The sequence below is a fragment of the Cololabis saira genome, chromosome 2 (genome assembly GCF_033807715.1).
Source record: "Cololabis saira isolate AMF1-May2022 chromosome 2, fColSai1.1, whole genome shotgun sequence".
Lineage (NCBI taxonomy): Eukaryota > Metazoa > Chordata > Actinopteri > Beloniformes > Belonidae > Cololabis > Cololabis saira.
The window spans coordinates 11,706,929-11,728,679 of NC_084588.1; the positions used below are offsets into that span (position 1 = coordinate 11,706,929).

General features: G+C 40.7%; 1 protein-coding gene across 1 annotated transcript in view; it reads right to left on the reverse strand.

Annotated features, from left to right (window-relative positions):
• LOC133458088 (protein kinase C-binding protein NELL1-like) overlaps positions 1 to 21,071 on the reverse strand; it is a 362,160-nt gene extending 341,089 nt beyond the window's left edge. The window contains exons 1-2 of the mRNA XM_061737631.1: positions 20,953 to 21,071; positions 20,287 to 20,415 (exon numbers count right to left, since the gene is read on the reverse strand). Of these exons, the coding sequence (XP_061593615.1) occupies positions 20,287 to 20,415; positions 20,953 to 21,001 (178 nt within the window). The 5' untranslated portion in view covers positions 21,002 to 21,071. The remainder of the gene's footprint in view (positions 1 to 20,286; positions 20,416 to 20,952) is intronic.
• Positions 21,072 to 21,751: the final 680 nt, after the last annotated feature.

Sequence of the window (21,751 nt, forward strand, 5' to 3'; positions counted from 1 at the left end):
CTGCTGATGTGCATCACCTGTGTCATAACTGAGAGCTATGAAAATGTCATCGGCTCTAATTAGTCCTAACAGAACAAATTCCAGTTTAAATCTATGAAAGGTTACAAAGCCAGCAGAGTGAATGAGAATGCAATTACGGTGCGCCTGTGATACCATCAAAACAAAGACAATGGCTTCGGGCAGGACAAAACGGGGCTAATTATATCAGGTTTCTGATGGAGATAGAAAGCTGCTGAAGGCTGTGTTTTTACACATTCTGCACTCTTTCCTACAACAGTTTGAGGCAGCGATAAATAGAGTTTAATTGTTCCGTGGTGAGGTTACTGTGCCAACGTGAGTTCAGCAGTCATGAATTCAAAGATTAGTTTGTTGTATTGACGATGACATTTCTCCGTATGTGATAAATGAGGCACAATTAAGAGGGAACTTTGATTTTTCAATAAAAGACCATTGAAACCATTTTCATAACCGTTTTTAAACTTCTGCAAAATATAAAAACAATGAAGTTTGCTGTTATCAAAATACAATAAAAATAGAACACATGAATCACTAAAAGAAGAAAAGCAATCCAGCGTCCCTCTGTGCAATGAACTCTGCAGGGAGCAGCAACGTGTGGCATTATTAAAACAGTCAACTATTTATTGTGCATGTGTGTTTGTGCACACATTGCATGCAAAAAAAATGTCTAATAGTCTTACGGTTTCTATAACCAGGTTTTACAGGAACTTTAACAGACTTTATATTGAGCGCAACCTTTAAAAAAAAATGCAAATTAACTTATCTCGAATGTGTGAAATGCAATGTGCTGAATCAGCTTGAGACAAAAACACATTACCCTTTTCGTCTATAAAATGCACTCTTTGGTTTTAGATATCTATTTGATGCATGTCTAAGAAAACTTGTTTAGTTCCTATTTGATGCAGCATGATCAAATTCAGTTTTTATAGCATGCCAACTAATGCTAATATTGCACAACAAAAAAGAAACAAAAATGAGCAACAGAGCTGAGTATGTAGGTTATGCCCACAAAAAATTTGCTAAATCTTCTCTGCCAAAACCAAACAGCTTATTTTGCTGTTGCAACTGAATCTTGTTTTGAGCTTCTGGTACCCCCAATTGCTGCCAAACAGGCACCATAAATTAGGCTGTCTTCTACAGATTTGCAGGACGATATGGCCACCAGCTCTCTGCCCAGACAATCCGGTACAGACTGCACGCAGCCAGTCTCCGGTCTCACAGGGCTGCCAGGAGGCCTGCCATCACTGCCCTTCACCATCAGGACTATTTGCACTGATGTCTGTAACACGTGCACTGGAACCTGAATATGTGGAGGAACTTTACAGTATGTTCAGCGATGAGTCCAGAATTTGGCTACAGGAGTTGGATTGTAGGGTCAAAGTGTGGAAAATCCTATGCTGATTACTGCACTGATAAAGTAACATGTTTTGGTGGAGGCAGTGTGATGGTGCGGGGCAGCATCCCCCTCAATGAGGCCCGTCATCATTGAAGGCAATCTCAATTCAGAGATATGGAGATGAGATTCTGCCAACGGTGGCACTCCCATATCTCCACAGTCTGGGACCGGAGTCTATCCTCCAAGATGACAACGCTCCTCCCTCACAGAGCAGGTTTATCAGAGACCAGAATCTGGGAGTGGAGAGGATGGAAGAGCTGCCAGCTTCTGACCTCAACCTCATTGAACACTTGTGGGATCAGCTTGGGTTTTGGTTCAATTCACCTCACCTTCATTAACAATGTGTCAATTGAAAACAAAAGTAATCTCAAGGCACTTTACACACAGATGGAGACGAGTCAAAAACACTCCAATTAGGTTGGTTAAGGATACAATTGAAGACATTTTCGAGCGAAACTCTGAAATGACAAAAAGTCTAAAGTTGAGGAAGCGTCGTCGATGCCAGACTAGTAGAAGAGCTACATGAGGTAACTAACACACTTTATGTCGCGTCATCTACAGGATGAAACATGACTTACCATAAAATCGTCATTTCCATAAATGTGTGCCTACAGTGTCTTTTTCAATGAATCCAATTTAATATATCAGAATCTAAAATAAAGTAGAGCTTTTATTACTAACAGTAGAATAGTAAAAAAAAAAGCAAAGAAAAAAAACAAAACACTGGAGGTGTGAAGAAGTACTGTTGGATAAAAGTAGACAGCCCCAGTTTTCTCTGGAATTAGATCATTTCTCTATAAAAGAACTTCAAAGATTGTCATAAGACTAGATAATAATAACAACCGATAGGATTTCAAAGAAAGGATCTAAAAACTGTACAAGGCAACTTCACTATAGCACATCTTTGCCAAAAATAGATTCTTAGAAGTCTCGTTATTGATCTTGGTCCTAATGGACCTTGATTCTCTGTAGCAATTATATGGATTTTAGGTCCGGCTGTGCCAGGTGAAATCTTGTTTCCAGGTTCAGAATAAATGCCACATTTGTCTAGCCAGCATTCCTGTGTGCTGCTTTTAATTTGACATCAGGGGGGCAATTGAGACACGTCTGTCTCTTTAAAAGATATCGCACTCGTGTACGATGAATAATTCAAATGGGATAATTCCTTTGAGGTTGCTGTGAGGTGGGACCAGAGTCTCGCCTCCTCTAGCAGTAGGACAGCCAGGAAGCTCATGCATAAAAGATGAAAGCTTTGATAGCCTCCATTGGATTCAGCAGCTGGGATTGAGCGCCACAGACTTTAGACTTGTATCCTGGCTTAGCTGCTCCCAGCCTGTGAACTACCCACAGCCTCTCGGGCCTGGCTGTATGGAGCTCTCTCTGCAAGAGCATGTACCACATGCAACCCAGCTCTGCAGTCAGAAGGGGGGGGAGGTATAAATAGAAACAACATGAATGCAGGAGAGAACAAGACGTCACAGAAATCACTCAGTTTATAGTGTTTTTAGCCATAGCCTGCAGGAACGGAGGCCATGACTGCCATGAAAATGGAAAGATAGTGCAGGTCACGCTCCAGGTCTATTTGTGTTTACCAAGAGTTCTAAAATGTCATCCCCCGTTTCTCATTTCTTCAACAACCGACCGTCCAATTTCAATTTCAGTGCAGCAACTGCAATTAAGAGTTAAATACGTCTCCCTAATGTGCCGTTTTCCTTCTCAATTTTGTTGCATGCAGCTTAGGTTCATCCACATCTTAAAGAACAGGCATTTTCATTAGAGTGAGCCAAGGCTCCCATGTTCCCTACTGCCTGACACATGCATGATAACATTTTACCTTAGAAAATCAAAAATATGGTATATTTTGACTTTCTAAAAACAGGAATAACATGCACAGTGCTGATGTGCTGAGAAGAAAATGAACATGCAGAGATGTGGATTCATTGGCTTGTCTTATCACCACCCAGCTTTCTTGGTTACTTTGAGGACTCTTCTGATACAGACAAAACTAACTGAAGGAAGAAAAACAGTATTATAAAACAAAAACTACAAAAGTTACTTTTGGGTAGATTATACTTTGGAAAGGAAGTCAAAGAAGCCAAAATTTGAATCCACAGTTCACAAAGAGAATTATAAAATTACCCAAGGAAGCTGTAGTTGCTGCATTTAGTTTTGACAATGTATCCATCACTAGGACTGGGGGTAAACAATTATTTTTAAAATGATTAATCAGGCGATTATTTTATCGATTAGTCGACTAATCTAATGAGTAATTGGATGTATCAAAAAGTAATTATTCTAACTATTATTTTTCTGTTTCATTAATAAAAACCATAATGTATCAAATTAATATTAAAAAAAATCCTTAATAATGTTGTTTATTACACACACAAAATATAGAAGCCAGTCTATTTAGTCCAGTCCAACAAAAGTCTCGTCAAAATAACATGTTAAAAATAACATATTTGGATGAAACAGGGCACTGTTTCAGGATAAATTACATGTTTTAAATCACATAAAAAAGTTTAACCACATGCGTCCTTAAAAGGCAATTACGCAACATAGGAAACGTTCTATGGCGGATAGAGCTATAAAAAAGTGGCACTTGAGCTTCTGCTAACAGATTAAAAAAAAAAAAGTTTTTCATGCCAGTAAACTGAGTTATGACTAGGAAACATCAAAGGCAGGAGCTGATACATACCATAAACTGATCATGTGCAATTTTTGCAATTATTTTGCTTATTATATTGTGCCATTATTGTTGCCCCTTCCACGAGAGACAAGAGGGGGGCTCCGCTTTAGATGCTCCAACATCGCTGTTGTGCTGGTCTGGTATGCCATTCCAAAAGGCGTTTGGGACTAAATTTAAAGATTCCCCATACTTTTGATGACTGAGGGCTGTTTTGGGGGCTATTTGCAGGGCTTTGTTGGGCACTCTGTGAGGTCACAGTTTTGGTCTCCATTCTGCAAAGTGCGAACTGTTCGTTTTGGCTGACTCGTGTGTGACGTTGACGCTATCTACGCATCGCTACAGCCCTATCCATCAAAATTATCTGTCAAATTCAATCATGAACTAATTTGCTTTTATAGCAATGGCAGATTAAAACCTCCAACCACAAGGAGAGCAACATCTATAAGCGTACTTCAGCAAAGAATTGAACCTCCACATAGCCTACACATGTTCATCAGCATGTGATTGTAGGGAAATAGAGTACTACATGATGTACACAGCACTCATATACTGTGTAAAGGAAGTGCTGTATGAGTATATACATTGGTCAATAAAACAGAATCAAAAGGGCTTTGACAAAGAAAGAAAATACAAATGTGTGGATCATATTCACGTACCATATTCTCTTCAGATGAGGACCACCATGTAATTTAATAAGAATATTAGTAATAAAGTAGAGCCTTGCAAAACTAACAGAAGCATAAAAGATGCAAGACATCAGATTTGATTTTCAGGGAAAAAAAAAGATGTGGCAAGGCCAAATATTCTTTTATATGAATCCAACCAGCAAGGACAAGCTTGCAAATCGTCATTGCAGCGTTTGAAACATCGGAACACACTGCCAAATGTCTCTTGATGTGCCCATTCATTTGATAGAAAATGACACACACTTAATGCTGCCATCTATTTCCATTAGCAATACTTTTATTATTCATTCCAAGAATCTTAAGGCTGCTGGACTTCAAGAACTCTAGAGTTGGAGTACAAAGTGACCCTGTGATGTTGCAAAAATAAATAAATAAATAAAAACAGGAATTAAACAAAAAAATCATTTAAATAAACCTATTTAGAACAAACTGACCATTCCCAAATTATTTGGTGGGGCATGAATCTGTTAAGAAAATTAAAAAGGTCATCAAAGATAAATCTGAATATTTTCGAATGTTTGTTTTTCCAAGAACCTTACAGCTATAATTGCTTTAAAGGAGCATGAGGCTCCTTTTAAGAAATTAGACTCTCTAGCGCCACCCTTCACCACGACGGCCGTTGGGGGTACTGCAGCCAACAGTGAAGCCGGCACGGGAGAACGGGGAGAACGCGCATGCAGCGTCATGTGACGTCACATCCGCAGCCCAGCGTGGGAAATTTGGGCCCGAATTGCAGCACATTTTGCAGCACACAGCCTGTTAAAGGCAACGGAGAGATACACTAGAAGGCTCATTCTTTTGGGTTTGGAACGCTTCATCTGACATTATTACTAGAAAACTTAAAACGTATACGAATTTTTTTTCATAAATCCTGCCTCAATCCGGCTTCAAGCTCCTTTAAATACACCAATTAGAGGGCAAAAAACAGTTACACAATGTTGCCCTCAGAGACAGGATGACCAACTGCATACTTTAGCCAAGGTAGCCATCATTTCTCTGGACATGGGTCTAACACATCATTGTGTTAAAGTGTTCCAAACTATTTGTTTTGTCTTACTTAGTGTCAGTGGCGTATATCAATCCGTCCATCCATTTTCTATACCCACTTAATCCTGTATAGGGTCACAGGGTTCTGCAGGAGCCTATCCTGGCTCTTTCAGGGCCACATATAGACAAACAAAAATCATGGTTGAACCATGCACACACACACTCTCTCTCTCACACACACACACACACACACCTATGGGTAATTTAGACTCGTACCTGGAGGGAACCCACACAAGCACAAGGAGAACATGCAAACTCCCCAGAGAAATACTCCTGCCGGGCCCAGGAACCAAATCAAAAACCTCCTTGCTGCGAGGCAACAGTGCTTACCACTAAGCCACCGTGCTGCATTCATGGACATCAATATTGTTAATCGGCTATTAATCCCATATGGCATCTTTGAGATACCACACTGAACATGGAGCAGAGGATGTAAAGGAGAGAGATACCTGCAGAGCTCACAAAAAAATATACTGTAGATAAGAATGTTAAAGATAAAAGGCTGAGACCAGTTTACGGCACCTTCATGTCCCTGTGAATACAGTTGCCAATATTATTAATTACTCTAAAAACGTCCCTGGGAGTGTAACCGACCTCCCGGGATGTGGCTACAAGAGGAAATACAACCCCAGTTTAAACAGGAAGATGCAAATGGAAGCGCAGATGGTGGAGAACGAGCCACGGAAAATAAAAAAAGAGGCTTTCAGACTGAACTCCAAAGCCAGGGTACATCATTGTTTGATAGCATCATCCATCAACTTCCGAACATCAATGAGCTCGATAGAAGAAACCCCATGAGGACTCCACCATTTAAAGATAAAACAGAAAAAATGCCAGAGTCAAATGCTAAAATGCGCAATGCCAAAGTTTCTGGTCAAATGTCCTTTGGACTTATGAGACAAAATAGTTTTATGCCAAGTCCCATCTAGTGCAGGATGCCTTGAATTGTCAAAGGGCCTATTGAAATCTGCAGACTATGAAGGCAACCTGGAGTGAAACATGCTGTCCAGCGTCAGGGAGCTCAGCCTCAGCTAAAGGTCATTGATCCTCAAATGGGATAATGAACCAAAACACAGCAGAACGGCTCAGAAATAATAGACTATTCTTAAATTACCCTCTATGAACTTTTTACACCCAAAGTCACTCTATGGAGATGTGAAAAATGCAGTGTAGAGTCGGCTCCCATTAAACCTGAGACACTGAGGAGTTTACTCAGGACAAAATAGTTGTTGCACATGCACAAGTCTCATTTTTGAACTACAGAGGTCACTTAATGGCAGTGACTGCTGTTAAAAAGGTTTTGCCCATGTCATTTGAATTCAGTTAAATCAAAAACCATTTCTGGTGGTTGGGCCTTCCTTATTGTAGAACAGTAGTTAAAAAAAATAGTAAAGTTGCAAGTTTGTGTATGCCTTCAAAACAAGAACATCTTGAGCCGCTCGGTGGCGTAGTGGGTTAAGCAAGCGGCTCATTTACTGAGGCTGCAGTCCTCCTACAGGTCGCAGGTTCAAATCCTGGTTTGTGCACCTTTACATCCCCATTCTCTCTCTCTACCCCCTTCCTGTCGGCAACTTGAATAAAGGGCCACTAGAGCTGAAAAAAAAACATCTTCAGGCATTTACTGCAAACAAAAACAGCGCTCATTTTAATTTGGGGACCTTTTACACAGGTGGTTGCAGTTTCTGTTGCCAGGGCTGGTGAAGAGTTAACGATAACCTTGTGAAAATTACAATGACTGCAACTTTGCTTCAGATGAGCCACTAATTAAAGTTAATCTCCCCGCTTTGTTTTTAATGTCATGTTTTCAGAGTTGAAAACAGCTCCGAACTGGATCCCTTAACTTTTTTTGGACAAGACATTATCCTTCAAAACACATTAAATTTTCTTCTGTCCTTCAGAGTTAGTCTAATCCAATATCACTGCTTTCAACTCGAGGATATCCAGGGTCAGTTAACAGATTACCTCAGCCACCAGCTGCCTTTATTCCACTGACAGAACAAGACTCTGCAAGAGAACGGCAAACAAAGTGCACTGATGGAGCACTAATAAATATCATTATAAAACATCCTTCGGTTCTCTTTTTACTGAACGACTGTCACCTGCACTGACAATAAACTCTGCTGCTGGATGTAAATTAGGAACTGCAGATTGATTTGATGAGCAGTGGGAAAAATTTACGGGGGCTTCACCATGTTTTATATTTTAGTCTTTTTAATGTCTGCCATTCAAGTTGCTATAGTCAGAATTTATACACTGCCAAAGCTAATGTTGCTCTCAGTTACTCAAGTTTATAGTTTTTAAATGCTGAAATGTTTCTGGGGACAAAAAAAAAGAACTTTAGGGATGTCTTACTTCATTAACGGTTGTGTCATACTTGAGAGAGAGAGAGACGTCTATGAATATTCACACAGCTGAGTGGCGTGCTGATCATGAGAAAATTAAAACTTTGGTCAATTAAACCCGTCTCACACACTCACACACAAACACACTCACTCCAGTGATGCATAATACTAGTGATGCAGTCTCTGGTGGCTGTGAGGTGATGGCCAAGAAACCTCATTGCGGATAATTACCAAATCCTTCAATAATAAGGAGGCAGTAAACACTTCAATCAGCAGTTACTCTTGCACACTTCCATGGTTATGGCTTAAAAACACACTGGGAACCACTTCCAAAAAGCAGTTTAAGGAAATGTATTACTACAAGTGAAAAGTCTAAGTGATATTTTTCTTCTTATATACAGTAGAAAAAAATGGATGACGTACTTCCTTGACTCCTTTGTTTCTCGTGATTTGGAGTTTTGGTCTACAAATCAACATTGCTCACCTATCAATTCATTAAAAGTTAAGATCGCTTGTCAATCTCAGATTGGTTTCTGACAGCTGCAGGAGAAAAACTATAAATATATAAACTGCGGGATTTGCGTCTGGATTTATTGTACAGGTGGAAAGAGTGATGAGATCTTCCTTCTGGCAAAAACAAAAAAACAGCCTCACTGAAGTCCAGCCAAGTCAAGTCTATTTACTGATCACATGAGTAAATAAACTTCTCTATTTGCTCCTTTGAGAGTCACTTATTTACTGTATGACTGCTCCAAAGCAATGAACCTACAGCACAACCTGATGTTTACTATTGATGTTTTAAACTAACATTTAATCTAACTGGTGTGTTCTTCTCCCATAATTCATCGGAGCTGCACTCAAAATGGTACGCTGCAGAAAAGATAGGGCCATCTTGAAGGTTTTATCTTGTTAACAAGGGAAGTGATGAGGTTCTTAGTACACAGGTGTCATCCTGGGTTTTTCAGTAAAAAAAACCCTTTGATGAGGAAAAAGCTCAACTGTTACGATTATACATTTCAAAACATATTACGTAACCACAGTTTTCTGAGGAGTGAGATGTTTTTCTTGCACTTGTCAGTTTGCATCAATCCAAAGTGGATCACATTCCCCTAAATGCATTATTAATAGCACTGGATTAATTTGATTAAAAAAAACTGCCCAGATTTTGTGGCCATCTCACATTGATTTACAGTGCAAAACTATTTCTCTAGATCCACTGAATCCTTTAATGCTAATAACAATAATTATATTTATTGGTGCCTCTCTTTTCATGTTTTTATTGTGTCAAGCACCTTGAATTGCCTTGTTGCTGAAATGTGCTAAACAAATAAACTCACCTTTCTACATCCAAGGTCATTACAAAATTACAAATTACAAAACAGTAAAAGGAATTGAAATAAATAAATAAAAACATTACTTAGGCAGATAGATAGCAGGGTCAAAGTGAATAGGACAGTTTGAACAGGTGGGCTTTAGGTTCAGATTTGTATGAGGGAAGAGAGAGTCTATGTTCCCAAGCACAGATGGGAGTAAGGTCCAAAGCCGGGAAGCAGAGTGACAGGAGGCTCTGCATCCCATAGTGGTGAGATAGGCAGAGGGAACAGTAAGGTGAAGCAAGGAGGATGACCTGAGTACAGGAGGAAGTGGCAATGTGGAGCAAATCAGAAAGATAGGGGGGGGGGCAAATTATGGACACATTTGAAAATGAGAAGCAGTACCTTGTGTTTCATTGGGAGCCAGTGAAGCTGTTGCAGAACAGGGGTAACGTGTTCAAAGGAAGAGGTGCGGGTTATGAATTGCGCAGGGAAGTTCTGCAGGAGCTGCATTTTATGAAGGGGATTTCATGGGCAGACCAAAGACAAGTGAGTTACAATAATCGATCTGAGAAGTGACAAGGCTGGTGATGAGGTTAGCAGAAGCATGCGAAGTGAGGGATGAATGCAGTCGGTTGATGTTTCAGAGGTGGTAATAAGCAGACCGGGTGATGCTGTTGATGTGAGCTTGAATTGATAGCGTTCTGTCAAGGATGACATCCAGACTCTTTACATTAGGGGAGGATGGAGGAGCTGTCAATGTTGATGAGAGACTGTGTGATCTGGTTAGAGCGGACATTGTGCCAACGGGTAGAACTTCTGTTTTATTTCTGTTAATTTTCAGAACATTCGAGGAGAACCATGCTTTGATTTCCTGAAGGCAGTCAGAAAGGGAGGGTGGTAAAGCAAAAAGTTGAATTTGGAGGAGATGTAGAGCTGCGTGTCGTCTCCATAGGAATGGAAGTTGATATTATATTAACGAAATGTGTGTCCAAGGGGCAGTATGTATATAATGAACAGGAGAGGCCCTATGATCGACCCATGGGGCACCCCAGTAGTGACGGGGAATGAATTTGGAGTATGAGACTTCAGTTGTATGAACTGTGTGCGGCCAGATTAAATATTGGCAGTGATGCTAGGAGCCAGTGAAGGAAGACAGGCTTTGACTAAAACTGTAGGGAGAGGGTCAAGCAGGCAAGTGGAAAGTTTTGATTTCTGAATCAGCTTGGACATATCAGTTTTGTGTGAAAAAGTGAAGCTTGAGAATAGGTGGATAGTGGACAACGATGGAGGTCAAGTCCACGGTGGAAGCTGCAGCTCCTTCAGAGTCCAGTTTTCTTGCAAAGTATTCAAGCTGGCACCCCTTAGCTTTAAGTTGTCACAGGGTGGGAGTGAACCGTGGAATAGAATGGGACAATAAAACAGATCTGTGTTTCAATGGAGCAAAAGGTGTTAAGAAGGTTGTTGATTTTCCTGTAAAAAAATTTAATAGGAAGGATGGTGTGGCAGGGTGGAGGAGCTGCAGGCACTCAGGCTGACGGGACACAGGTGTGGCCCGTCAGCCTGAGTGCCTGCAGCTCCTCCACCCTCCCACAGATGGGTTTTGGAGAGAAACAAACTTACTTTGAAAGAGATATTAAGAGAACAGAATGAAATTGGCTTTGTAGTCAGTAAGATCACCACCAGAACAGCAAATCAAGTCCAGAATATGCCATTTGGAGTGAGTGGGGAGGTTAATGGAGTCACCATTTACAAGTATGATAACCATATTCTGTTAGTCAATTTCAATTATCGTAGTCTAAAACTATCTAGACAGGATCCAAAGTCTGGTAAAGGCATTATTATCATTGCCCATATGGATATTGAAGTCAAAGTATTATCATGTTTGGAGAGAGTGTGGATATGCAAGTAAAATCCGTATTAGGTTCGATAGTCAATAGACCAATAGAGTACATAAAATAGTGGGAGTACCCCCCAGGGAGCTGTGATGCAGTATATTCAAAAGGAGTGGAAAACCAGAGCCTCAACTGGCATGTCTTTCCACTGCTGGTGGTAAATCGTTGCAACCCCACCACCCCTGCCGAGGCTGAGAGGTTTAGACGTGTAAACAAACTCAAGTCAAAGTCACTGGGCTGTCGCCACATTTCAGGTAAACAGAAAGAAAATACAGCTTACAGTTTAAAATGAAATCCTGAACAAGATCCCTCTTGCAAGCGAACAGATGTTTAACAAACCAAAGTTGAGAGTGGTGTTCCGATGATTGATTGTGGAGTCAGCCAACCTAGCCAGGCAAGACTAACACACTGTGGTCAATGTCCTTGCTGAATTTACAAGGATAAGCGTCGAGTTGTGGACCAGATGTACCTAATGGAATTAGTGTGATCGTATGTGCGGTAGGGCCTTGCAGTGATGTCTGGATAGTTGTGAAGAGCCACAAGTGGAAGGATGTTTAGATGGAAGCAGAGTCGGAGGAGCTCAGCCGTGCAATGCTACAGTAGACCTTCCACAGGGCAAGGAACAAAAGACAGGATAGCCAAGGTGATCACCGGCCACACATAAATCCAGTTAATCCACGTAACGATGGTTTCCATTAGATCCTGAAGTAAATCCAGAAGGCAATTGCACCTTCGAAGTAAATAATTCAAAGTATGAAAAGTTTCAAGCAATGATGACATTGTGTGCTGTAGATAATTAAATATTGAAAATATTCACGTTATACTGACGAACATTACTTTTAATTGTTTCACAAATTTTTCTTTTTTTGCAAATTGATGCCCCAACTCTTGCTGAAATGTTACCAAATAACCTACCTACTGCCTTTTTAGCACCACTTTTTAGCCTAGCCTTTGGTGTCAATGTCCCTTCCTGTTGCCGTCATCAAATTCAAGACGAGCAAATATTTTTCATGAAATGATAAAATGTCTCAACTTAAACATTTTATGTGTAATGTATTCTAGGGACAATTGTGAAGGAAATAAACCTTTATGGGATTTGCTAATCAATGCATTCAGTGCAACTTTACGTTTTATACCAGGTCTTAACTGTTTTGGTATTAGGGTTTTCATATATTCATTCTACATACTGTACTTTTCTCAACAATTACAAGTGAACATGTCAGGAACAAGGTGGGAATTTAAGTCATTTTTACATTCTGAAGAAGTGAAAAGCAGGTGGAGTTGTTTAAAATTTAAGAAAAAAAAGAAAACGGATATCCATTAAATACAAAATATATTGACTCACCTTCAATATAAAACTCTGTTCAAAGGTTAGCTCTGGATACAGCATGAGGAAATATACAGTGCTTACTAGATATATTCTCCCAGCATCTGTAGCTCTTCTTTGAATCAATTATTTTTGCTTCTTTAAGGCCATGAAAGCAGAATGAACAAAGTAACTTGCATAGAAAAAAGAGCATGTTTTCTCCTGGCAGCAGCTCAAACTCTTCAACCTTTACCTTGGGTCGACTTGTTAGTTTTGTTGGTTACTAAAAAAGTGACTGAACTATTTTTTTTTTTTTAAATTTACCTCCTGCAGTTCCAGTCAGGGTTTTTGAGGACAGAGTGGCACAAGGTTACTGACTGCTTTCACTTGTGAAAGTGCTGGTTACATCGTAGGTCCATTTATATGAGACACATTTGCCATTTCTTTTCAGTTAGAGAAGAAGTTGAAATTGGGTAATTTTGGAGCCGACAATTTTGCTTTTCATAATTGACCAATTTCAGCTTTCACAATAAATACATTCTAAGAAAAAGTAGTATCACAAAAGCACAACAGCAGAGGCAGCTTCTACTGAACTCATCTACAAAGATGCAGGATTTTAAACCGGTGATTACCATCTGTGGAGTCACAGCTTTAAACTGTTAACTTTCTTGCATTTGCAGGATGTAGCACCTTTTTGGTGTGGTGCGTGAAGATATTTTAGTTTGTGTGACTGACTAAAATGGTGTATGTATGTCAATATTGGGTGGTAATTCGTTTTTTGTTTTGTATTTAAAAAAACAAACTGTTATAGTTAAATTACCATTCAAAATGATTTAATTTACATTCTCTTCGCTCAAGTAAATGTTTACTACTGTATATGGATTAACTAAAATGTGCAAAGCAAAATCAAGCCACAATGGCCACTGACTGACATCCCATGTTTCTTAACATGGATTCTGAAACCACAAAGCTGTTGGTTTCAATTTATTTTGATTTTCAGCAGTCTTGACAAAGTGTGAAAAAAGAGACAACTGCATTTGTGCTAATGGAGACTGTATTTTAGTGGGAGGTTCAGTCGCTCAGTCATCTGCCTTGCACGGTTTCTGTTCTCCAAGCAGATTTTTAAATGCATAAATCAAAGCAACTGATGACTAAAAATAAAACCAGCTGAACCAAAGTATTTCATCAAAATCTGCAAGTCTTTGTAGCTTTCCCACCAGACCCCTCCAACCTGCCAAAGGGGGCTGTTTTGAAAAAAAGTATTATCATCATTATTATTTGTTTTGTCTCATTAAATGAGATGATTAATTTTGTGGCATTTCACAAACTGCCTTAAGAATGGATTCCTCCGTGTGGCTATGTTTATGTTGATATGTATGAAAATAAAGAAATATAAAATATATTTTTTTTTACAGAAAGTCAACTGATTGAAAAGGAACAGATTTAGGAAACAAATTAAAGAAGTCACTTTCTGTTCTTGAGAGCATATATTCCAGTTCCTGAAATAACCACACACAAAAAAAGTTTTAATTTCAATTTTCAATTTCAATTTTAGATCGATGCGTTACCCTCAGATTGTTGGCTGTTACATTACTTTGGTATCCCCATCTGCTAAACCAGTGCAAAACCTGAATCATAAAGGATATTAAGCTGAAAAGAATAATCAGTAGCAAAAGTCATGGCCAAATTTCTTGGCTGGTTTGTAATGTAGCGAGTTCGGTTGGATACATGCTGCTGCAACCTCTCAAGCCCGGGTCCCACCAGAAGTGGAAGAGTCACAGAAAAGCTGCACTGTGCCACCAGTGTTCACACCAGAAGTGCGGCAGCAAGGATTAGAAGCGTCTCAAATGTGACTGACTGCTCTACTCCACTAAAGATACTGTATGAGCCAAGTCTATTTTGGCGCTCAGCTGTAGCCAGTCTGTGTTAATTTACACATGGTAGGTCGAGCTGGCAGGAAGTCAGATACAGGAAAAACAGACAGGCAATCTGGTCAACTCAAAATAAAAAAAAACATGATAGGACTCCGACTTTTACGTCAACATTACGTTCAACTGTGGAGACTGTGGATAAAAAGTTAAATTTAGAAGTCAAAAAGCCCATTTTATTTGACACCACTCACTCTTTTTAATTTGAAAGATAGTGATGAGAGGTCATTAAAGGGAAAAAAAACCCACCAGCAGAATACTCTGTGTTTCTGATGTAATCTTGAAACCTTCAAGTATTTTCCGCCCAGCAGGCAGCGCTTGGAAGTGCTCTGCTTCTGAAACACTCCGCTTCTGAAAGGCTCAGAGTGGGACTTGAAGACATGCTGAGGATGGTGCAAAACCTCAGCAAAGCCTGGCTGTGGCGCATCCAGGCTCAGCGGCGCCCAGAGGCTCGGCTAGTGCTGCATCCTCGCTCTCATAGTGTACTATAGTACTTTAAGACTTATTGGCTATTGGTGTCCAAATCTGTTTGTATGGAAATGAAAAGCTGCACACAGCATGCCATAGATATGGAACACATTAGGAAAGAGTTTCAACTTCTAAGCAAAGAAAATAGAAAAATAGAAAAATGAAGAGCAAGGAAGGAGACTGGGATCTTTATAAATTAAAAGTAAGGAACTGCAAAGACCTGAGTAGATCTTTTCAACTTAAAGTTTAACCTTATGGATTAAAATTAAAAATTATTTTTTTATGAATGCAGATGATTTTTGGACACATACCAAGTTTCTTCTGTAATTTAATGTTTCCGATGGCAGAAACCTTTATTCTGCTGCTGAACAACAGTGACATGTTTGAGGTACAATTAACATGCCACATTTGGCCAGTTTTCAGCAACAAATACTGGTTTAAATGAAAAGAGGGACATGTAAAAAATAAGCTGTAGCTCCCTTTGTTTAATAAAAAACAGTCATCTCCAGCTTTGTATTTTTCTTAAAAAGATTTTTTTTGAAAGCCTGAAATCGACAGGCAGGTCGATTAGGCATTAATTACAGCACATTTTAGCCCTCACACCAGTCTGAAGAGTTGTTATGAGTTGAGGATAATTGCCCTCAAAGGCTGAGGAGGCGTCTTTAAAGATTTCAGCGATACCAAGATCAAAGCTGCACTTGCAGTTACCATTTAATGTTAATGATTTGGAGTCCATGCAGAGCAGAGGGGAGTAAATCGACCAGACCTATTCATTTATGTACAGGTTTTATCAGTTTATGAAATATAATGCAGTTCTTAAAAATCCAATTGTTCATCTTTTAGCTGAGAGGTTAATATGAACCCTGCCAAAAACGATGCACATGCATATGATTTCCCTACAAAGAGACATCACTATTACGTGCCTGTAGGACACCCCTATGGATCAGGGGATAATTAAAGCCAATCCAAAATGTCCTCAGCCCAAACAGACGACTGTGCGGCAGCATGTTGTGACACCAATTAACAGGCGGTCAGAAGCAGTTTGGAACGAGTAGCGTTTCCCATCATTTACATTTAAACTATACTTCCCAGCTCACATTCCTGGTCAGAAAAACGATGTTGTTCTGTGCCTGTGATTATTCTGATCTCATGATCAGAACATGATCTTCTGTTTACTCAGATTAACTTCAGTTTTACACAAATGGACTTGGATGAAGAGCTAGCAGCGATACAAAAGACTCACTTAGGTATTCAGCATAATCTGGATACAGAGACGCTACTCCAAGACTACGTTCACACTGCAGGCCTTAATGCTCAATGCCGATTTTTTCCCATATCCGATTTTTTTGTGTGGCTGTTCACATTATCTTTTAAAATGTGTCCTATATCAGACTCGAGTGTGAACGCATCGCGGTCCTGAACTGACCCACATGCGCAGAGGAACAATAACAAAGACGTCACACGCAGCACGCCGTCATACGGCGGTAAACATGGAGGCAACAGAAGTGAGCGTACATGGGTATATTTTGAAGTTGTTGTGTGGTGGAAGCCGACGAAACTGTGAGCAAGTGTTAATGAAGAGGAGAAGGAGAAGAAAGAAAGCCGCATTTTTAATAATGGCTTTTTGTGGAGCGATGGCTGCCTCGTCTGTAGTGAGGTGTGTGTGGATGCGGACTCGGAGTCAGGAGTGGTGGGATCATGATGTGATGAACATCTTTACAGAGACAGATTTCATCCAGAATTTCAGGATGTCGAGGGCTACCTTCCAATACATCTGTCAGCGCCTCTCCACAAGACTCTCAAGACAAGACACTCAGTTCAGGCGACCCATCTCCCTGAGAAAGCGTGTAGGAGTTGGGTTATATTGGCTGGCGACAGAGGCAGGTTACCGGACTATGTCCAACCTGTTTGGCATTGCAAAGTCCTCCGTTTGTCTCATTGTCCACGACTTTTGAAAGGCCGTTCACCATGTCCTTATGCCTGACTACATCAACCTACCTCAAGGAGACGATCTCTGGGACGTCCTACAAGGCTTCCGACAGAGGTGGGGTTTCCCACAGTGCGCTGGAGCGATTGATGAGACTCATATCCCCATCATTGCCCCCGAGGACAATCATGTGGACTAGTGTCCCCCCAAAGTGTCCCCCCAAATACTTATAAGGTCCAAGACCTCACTGTCCCTTCACTGATTAGCTCCGTCGCCGCTATCCTCCATGTTTGTCTTGACCTTTTCCGATCACTTCCGAGTGACTCCCGCCCCCGCCAGCGCAGTATTAGGACAACGGTCGCTCTCAAGTGACGTCAAAGTCGTATTATTGCCGACCTGGCGGTTCACACTGAGGTCGCATTGCAAAACATCAGACCTGTATCCGATTTAGAACCACATATGGAAGCGACCTGAATCTGATTTGAAAAGATCAGATTCCATGTGACTTGTGCTGTTCACACTGTCATAAACAAATCAGATCTGAGTCACATATGAGCAAAAAATCGGATTTGGGTCCCTTGGGAACTGCAGTGTGAACGTAGTCCAATAGACAAGGCGTTGGTTTAACAGTAGACAATGTTTTTTTTGTTTGTTTGTTTTGGTTCAGATTTATGTAGCCCCAAACAAAGTGACAAGGCTGTGATATCTCCAGGTTTTTGGGGTGGTATTTACTTCACACACAAACATATGCTCTCAAGCACATAACAGCGATCATTTTCAACTAATGTCCTCTAAACTTAATTTTATGAATTATTCCAAGTGCACTTCAACATTATTCTTTCAGAGAGCCAGAAGCTACAATCTCTGGGAAGAAATCTCTTTTAATGTTTCAAATTATTATTCCGGTATTTCATATTTCTTAAGTATCATTAAGAAAGCTTTTATGAAGCAACATCAGTTAGAGGTTGAATTATTCCACCCAACACCAAACCAAAACCACCTGATGCTCAAAGTACCCACGGGGGGATACTGAGAAACAAACTAGTACCACCATAATTGTAAATCCGAATCAATGCTGGGACAGAGGGGGGTCTGAGTAATGAGGCTGACAATCCAAGTTTCAATGTAGGATGAGAAAGTAGGTCAGCCCTATCTGGGCAAACATAACTTTTTTTTTTTCAAATACATCTGATGTCCCAGCAATTTCCGGCAGATAAAAAGTACAAATTATGCCTAATATGCAAATATCTAGGTAATTAGTTGAGCTTTCTTTGCCATTAGCGTCATTTGCATTATGTTGCTGAAAACATAAGAGAGGAGTAACCAAAATCTGTCATCTAACGCAAACCATCTGGTGTTTGCAAACCACCAGTTAACTGGGAGACCGGTGACAAAGAGCCTTGCCAAAAACACAACCGGAACAATCTCCGTCTCTGCTCCGTCGGCATTAATTGGAGCACCCAGCCCCCACCCCACCTTCAAATTCTTTTCATTATAATATTCCTCTCCAAGGTTCAGGCAGTCACGCAGATGAAATATGATACTGAGTGAGAACACAATGTGACTGCAAACAACTAACTCATGTTGAATAATTACTGACCCAACCCGCCCCAGCAGCAGAGGCAGACCACCTTCCACCAGATGTTCAATCATGGACTGATTGATGCTGTACTGTAGCTCATTAGAACATCAACAGTTCTTTTTTTTTTTTTTTTATAACCTGGCAATTGCTGCAACTTTGGCAACACTTGCTCAGTGGAGCCATCTGGGTTACAAGGCCATCACAGCACCAGCTAAGTATGAAATGGGTCACGAGCAAGTGAGTCCAGTTCTCTCAATTAGACTAGTCCCCCATTTCCCATGCCACTTGGCCGCTGCAGCCAACTCTGGGAGCCTGAAACTATGGGTAGAGGTGGTCAGAGTAGGACTGTGTGTGTGTGTGTGGGCTTGTGGGTGTAGCAAGTACTAAGGCTGTGTATCCAGTGAAGGGCTCCAGCCCTGAATCTTGGACGGCTCTGCCGCGGCGGAGTTGGCCAAGCTGCCCTGGCTTCATTCATGTAATGCCAGCACCGCACTGAGCCAAGCACTTGAGAGAATAAAACCGCATACACACACAAAGAACACTGAGCATCTGCTTTGTACAAGACTCAACACCCAGGGATGTCGATTTTAAATTCTGCCTGTTGGTGTTTGTCAGTATTTTTGTATTTGAGTAGGATTGCCCAAAGAAAAAAGTGAAAAACATCATTCCCACATCCCATTTCTTAGGTTAAAAATGCCAAAAAGACAAATATAAAATTGATGAAAAATGCTTCTTGATAGCTGTTATTCAGAAAATAACAGATAAAAAAATATTGTTTATGCATCTTGTATCTTTTAGAACTTTTTAAAATGTTTTTACAAACAGCATAATGTCCCACTTATTGTATGACATCCTCCCTTGTGTGCTTCCACTCCTGAACTTACCACATGAGGAAGGAACAAGTGATGCCATACCTTTTCAGTGTGTGGTGAAGTCATGGGAGGACAACAGTAAAGCAATCTTACCACAAAGACAAGGCATCTTAATCACAGAAGAGGATCAAAAACCTTTACTTTTATCTCAACTTTCCTATACAGTAAAATCACCAGTGTTAATGGAACACTAGACAGTATATCTGCCCACTCTTTTAGTGTTAATTTAACACCGTTTAACACCTGCAGGGTTAAGTTTACCATGCTAAATTATTGAAAAATGAATGAATTTTACTCTTAAAGTTTTCCTTTTACACTAAACGGTGTAAAAAAAATAACTCAGACACTGTCTAGTGTTCATTTAACCCTGGTGATTTTGTTGTGTAACTTCAGAGGTTTCTCTTTTTTCGGGGTTTAAAACAACCCAGCCACCTGCTGTAAAGCCTCCAGGGTCCTTCTATCCAAACACAGCTGACATCACACCCGGTGTGGAGATCTCACGTCGGGATTTCATTAGGAACAACCTCCGTGTGGTGGAACTCGTGCCCTCAAGTGTGTCCAGAAAAACCTCAGAGCATCTGCTGGCAACGGACAAATTAAACGCGCAGTAATTATGAGCGGACGCTCCCAGGGGTGCTGTGTCTCAGAAAGCTCCGCAAATGGTGTGACAGCAGGAAGGTGCGGCGCTGCGTGGCCTCGCACCTATTAACTCAACCACAGGCGCCCACGTGTGCGCGCAGCCGGAACGGAGGAGATCATTTCTGAACTTGAGTTGCGCGGAAAAAACCGAGACATAAATAAATAAGCAATGTCTTACCTCGAAATAGGAAGGCTTTGCTGCCGTTGTGAAGCCCCGCCACTTGAGTAATTCCATAGGTGGCATTTGCCACATCCAGTTCATTGATGATATCGATCTGGTAGTCTTGATCCGATTCGAAACCAAAAGCTGGAGGAGAGAGATGAAGGTTAGAGGATGTGGAGCGGATGGATTTGTACTAGTTACTTTTGGCATGTGAATTATTATTTTCTTTCAGGGGAATTGGCATGTTATTCTCTCCTTTTTTTTTATTATATTTTTTTAGTTTCCATCCACGCAGGATATAACTCTCCACTAGAAAGCGACGCATCTCCAACCCGCAGCCGTCACCTGCGCTGTGCGCGGACTGCTTGTTAAAAAGGTCCAGGCAGAAGGTGTTATATCTCTTTATCTCGACTCCCCCCTTGCAATTTAAGAAAGAACCTCCACCAATACAGACTGAAAACTAAAAAATAAACACGTTGCCCTGCAAAGACGCCAAAAAAAAGAAATAATAAACGCGCTTACGCGCAAACTGAGGAGTGTGCAAGACGTCAAGATGAAGAAGTTGGAGCAAAATGACTCTGTGCATGCGGTTTGTACTGATGTTTTGTGTAATTGTTTTTCTTTTTTATTTAATATGCTCGAAATAAAGATTTAAATCAATCAATCAATCAATGTACTCACCTGGTTTGGTTAAAAAGAAAAGGGATACGAGAGCCGCGTAAATATCCATTTGCGTCGGAGTTGCGCTGTAGAGTCCGTGCGTCGTGCGCTCCGCTGCGTTCCCACTCCAACCCGGTCCGTCTAACTGCTGCTCTGTGCGCTGCTCTCGCTGCGAACACCTCCCTGGATTTGCAAGAAGGAAAGGAATGGTCCACGGCACAAGAGCGGGGGTTTCCTTCTTCAGAAACACTGTATCTTTCTCGTGCTTGAACGCATCCAACAACGCTCTGCGTGTCATCAGATTTCACGCATGTCGGCATTCACACGGGAAGTATGAAAAACAGGTCTGTATGAGGGAAATGTTGAGAATTGTGACAGCAATTAATCTGTAAAGTTCCCCCCCTTTGGGCTGCTGAAACTTCCAGTTTTAGAGGTGAGAAAGAGGCTTTGAAATGAAACTCTGTGAGTGGAGGGTTGGGGAATTACCTCTAATTGGCATATGTGCTGCTCCTTCTAATGGAGATTTATCCGTGGTGTAGTTACAGAAATGCAAAAATTAGAAGTCTTCAGGTGGTCTTTAATGGTGCATTTAGGACTTTACTTAGGCTAGCGAGATGGAAAAGTGTGAGTGACTCGTAATGTACCTACATTTGGAGTGATAAAAGACTTTCAATGTGCACCCCAAGGGTCTACAACCGAATGCAAAACTGAATGCAAAAGTGCCAAAATGTGAAGTTCTTGGAATGACCAGGAGCTGGCTCCAAAAGTATGTTAAGTACCTGAAGGAAAAATGTCTAGCTTCATAGCAGAAGTAAACATA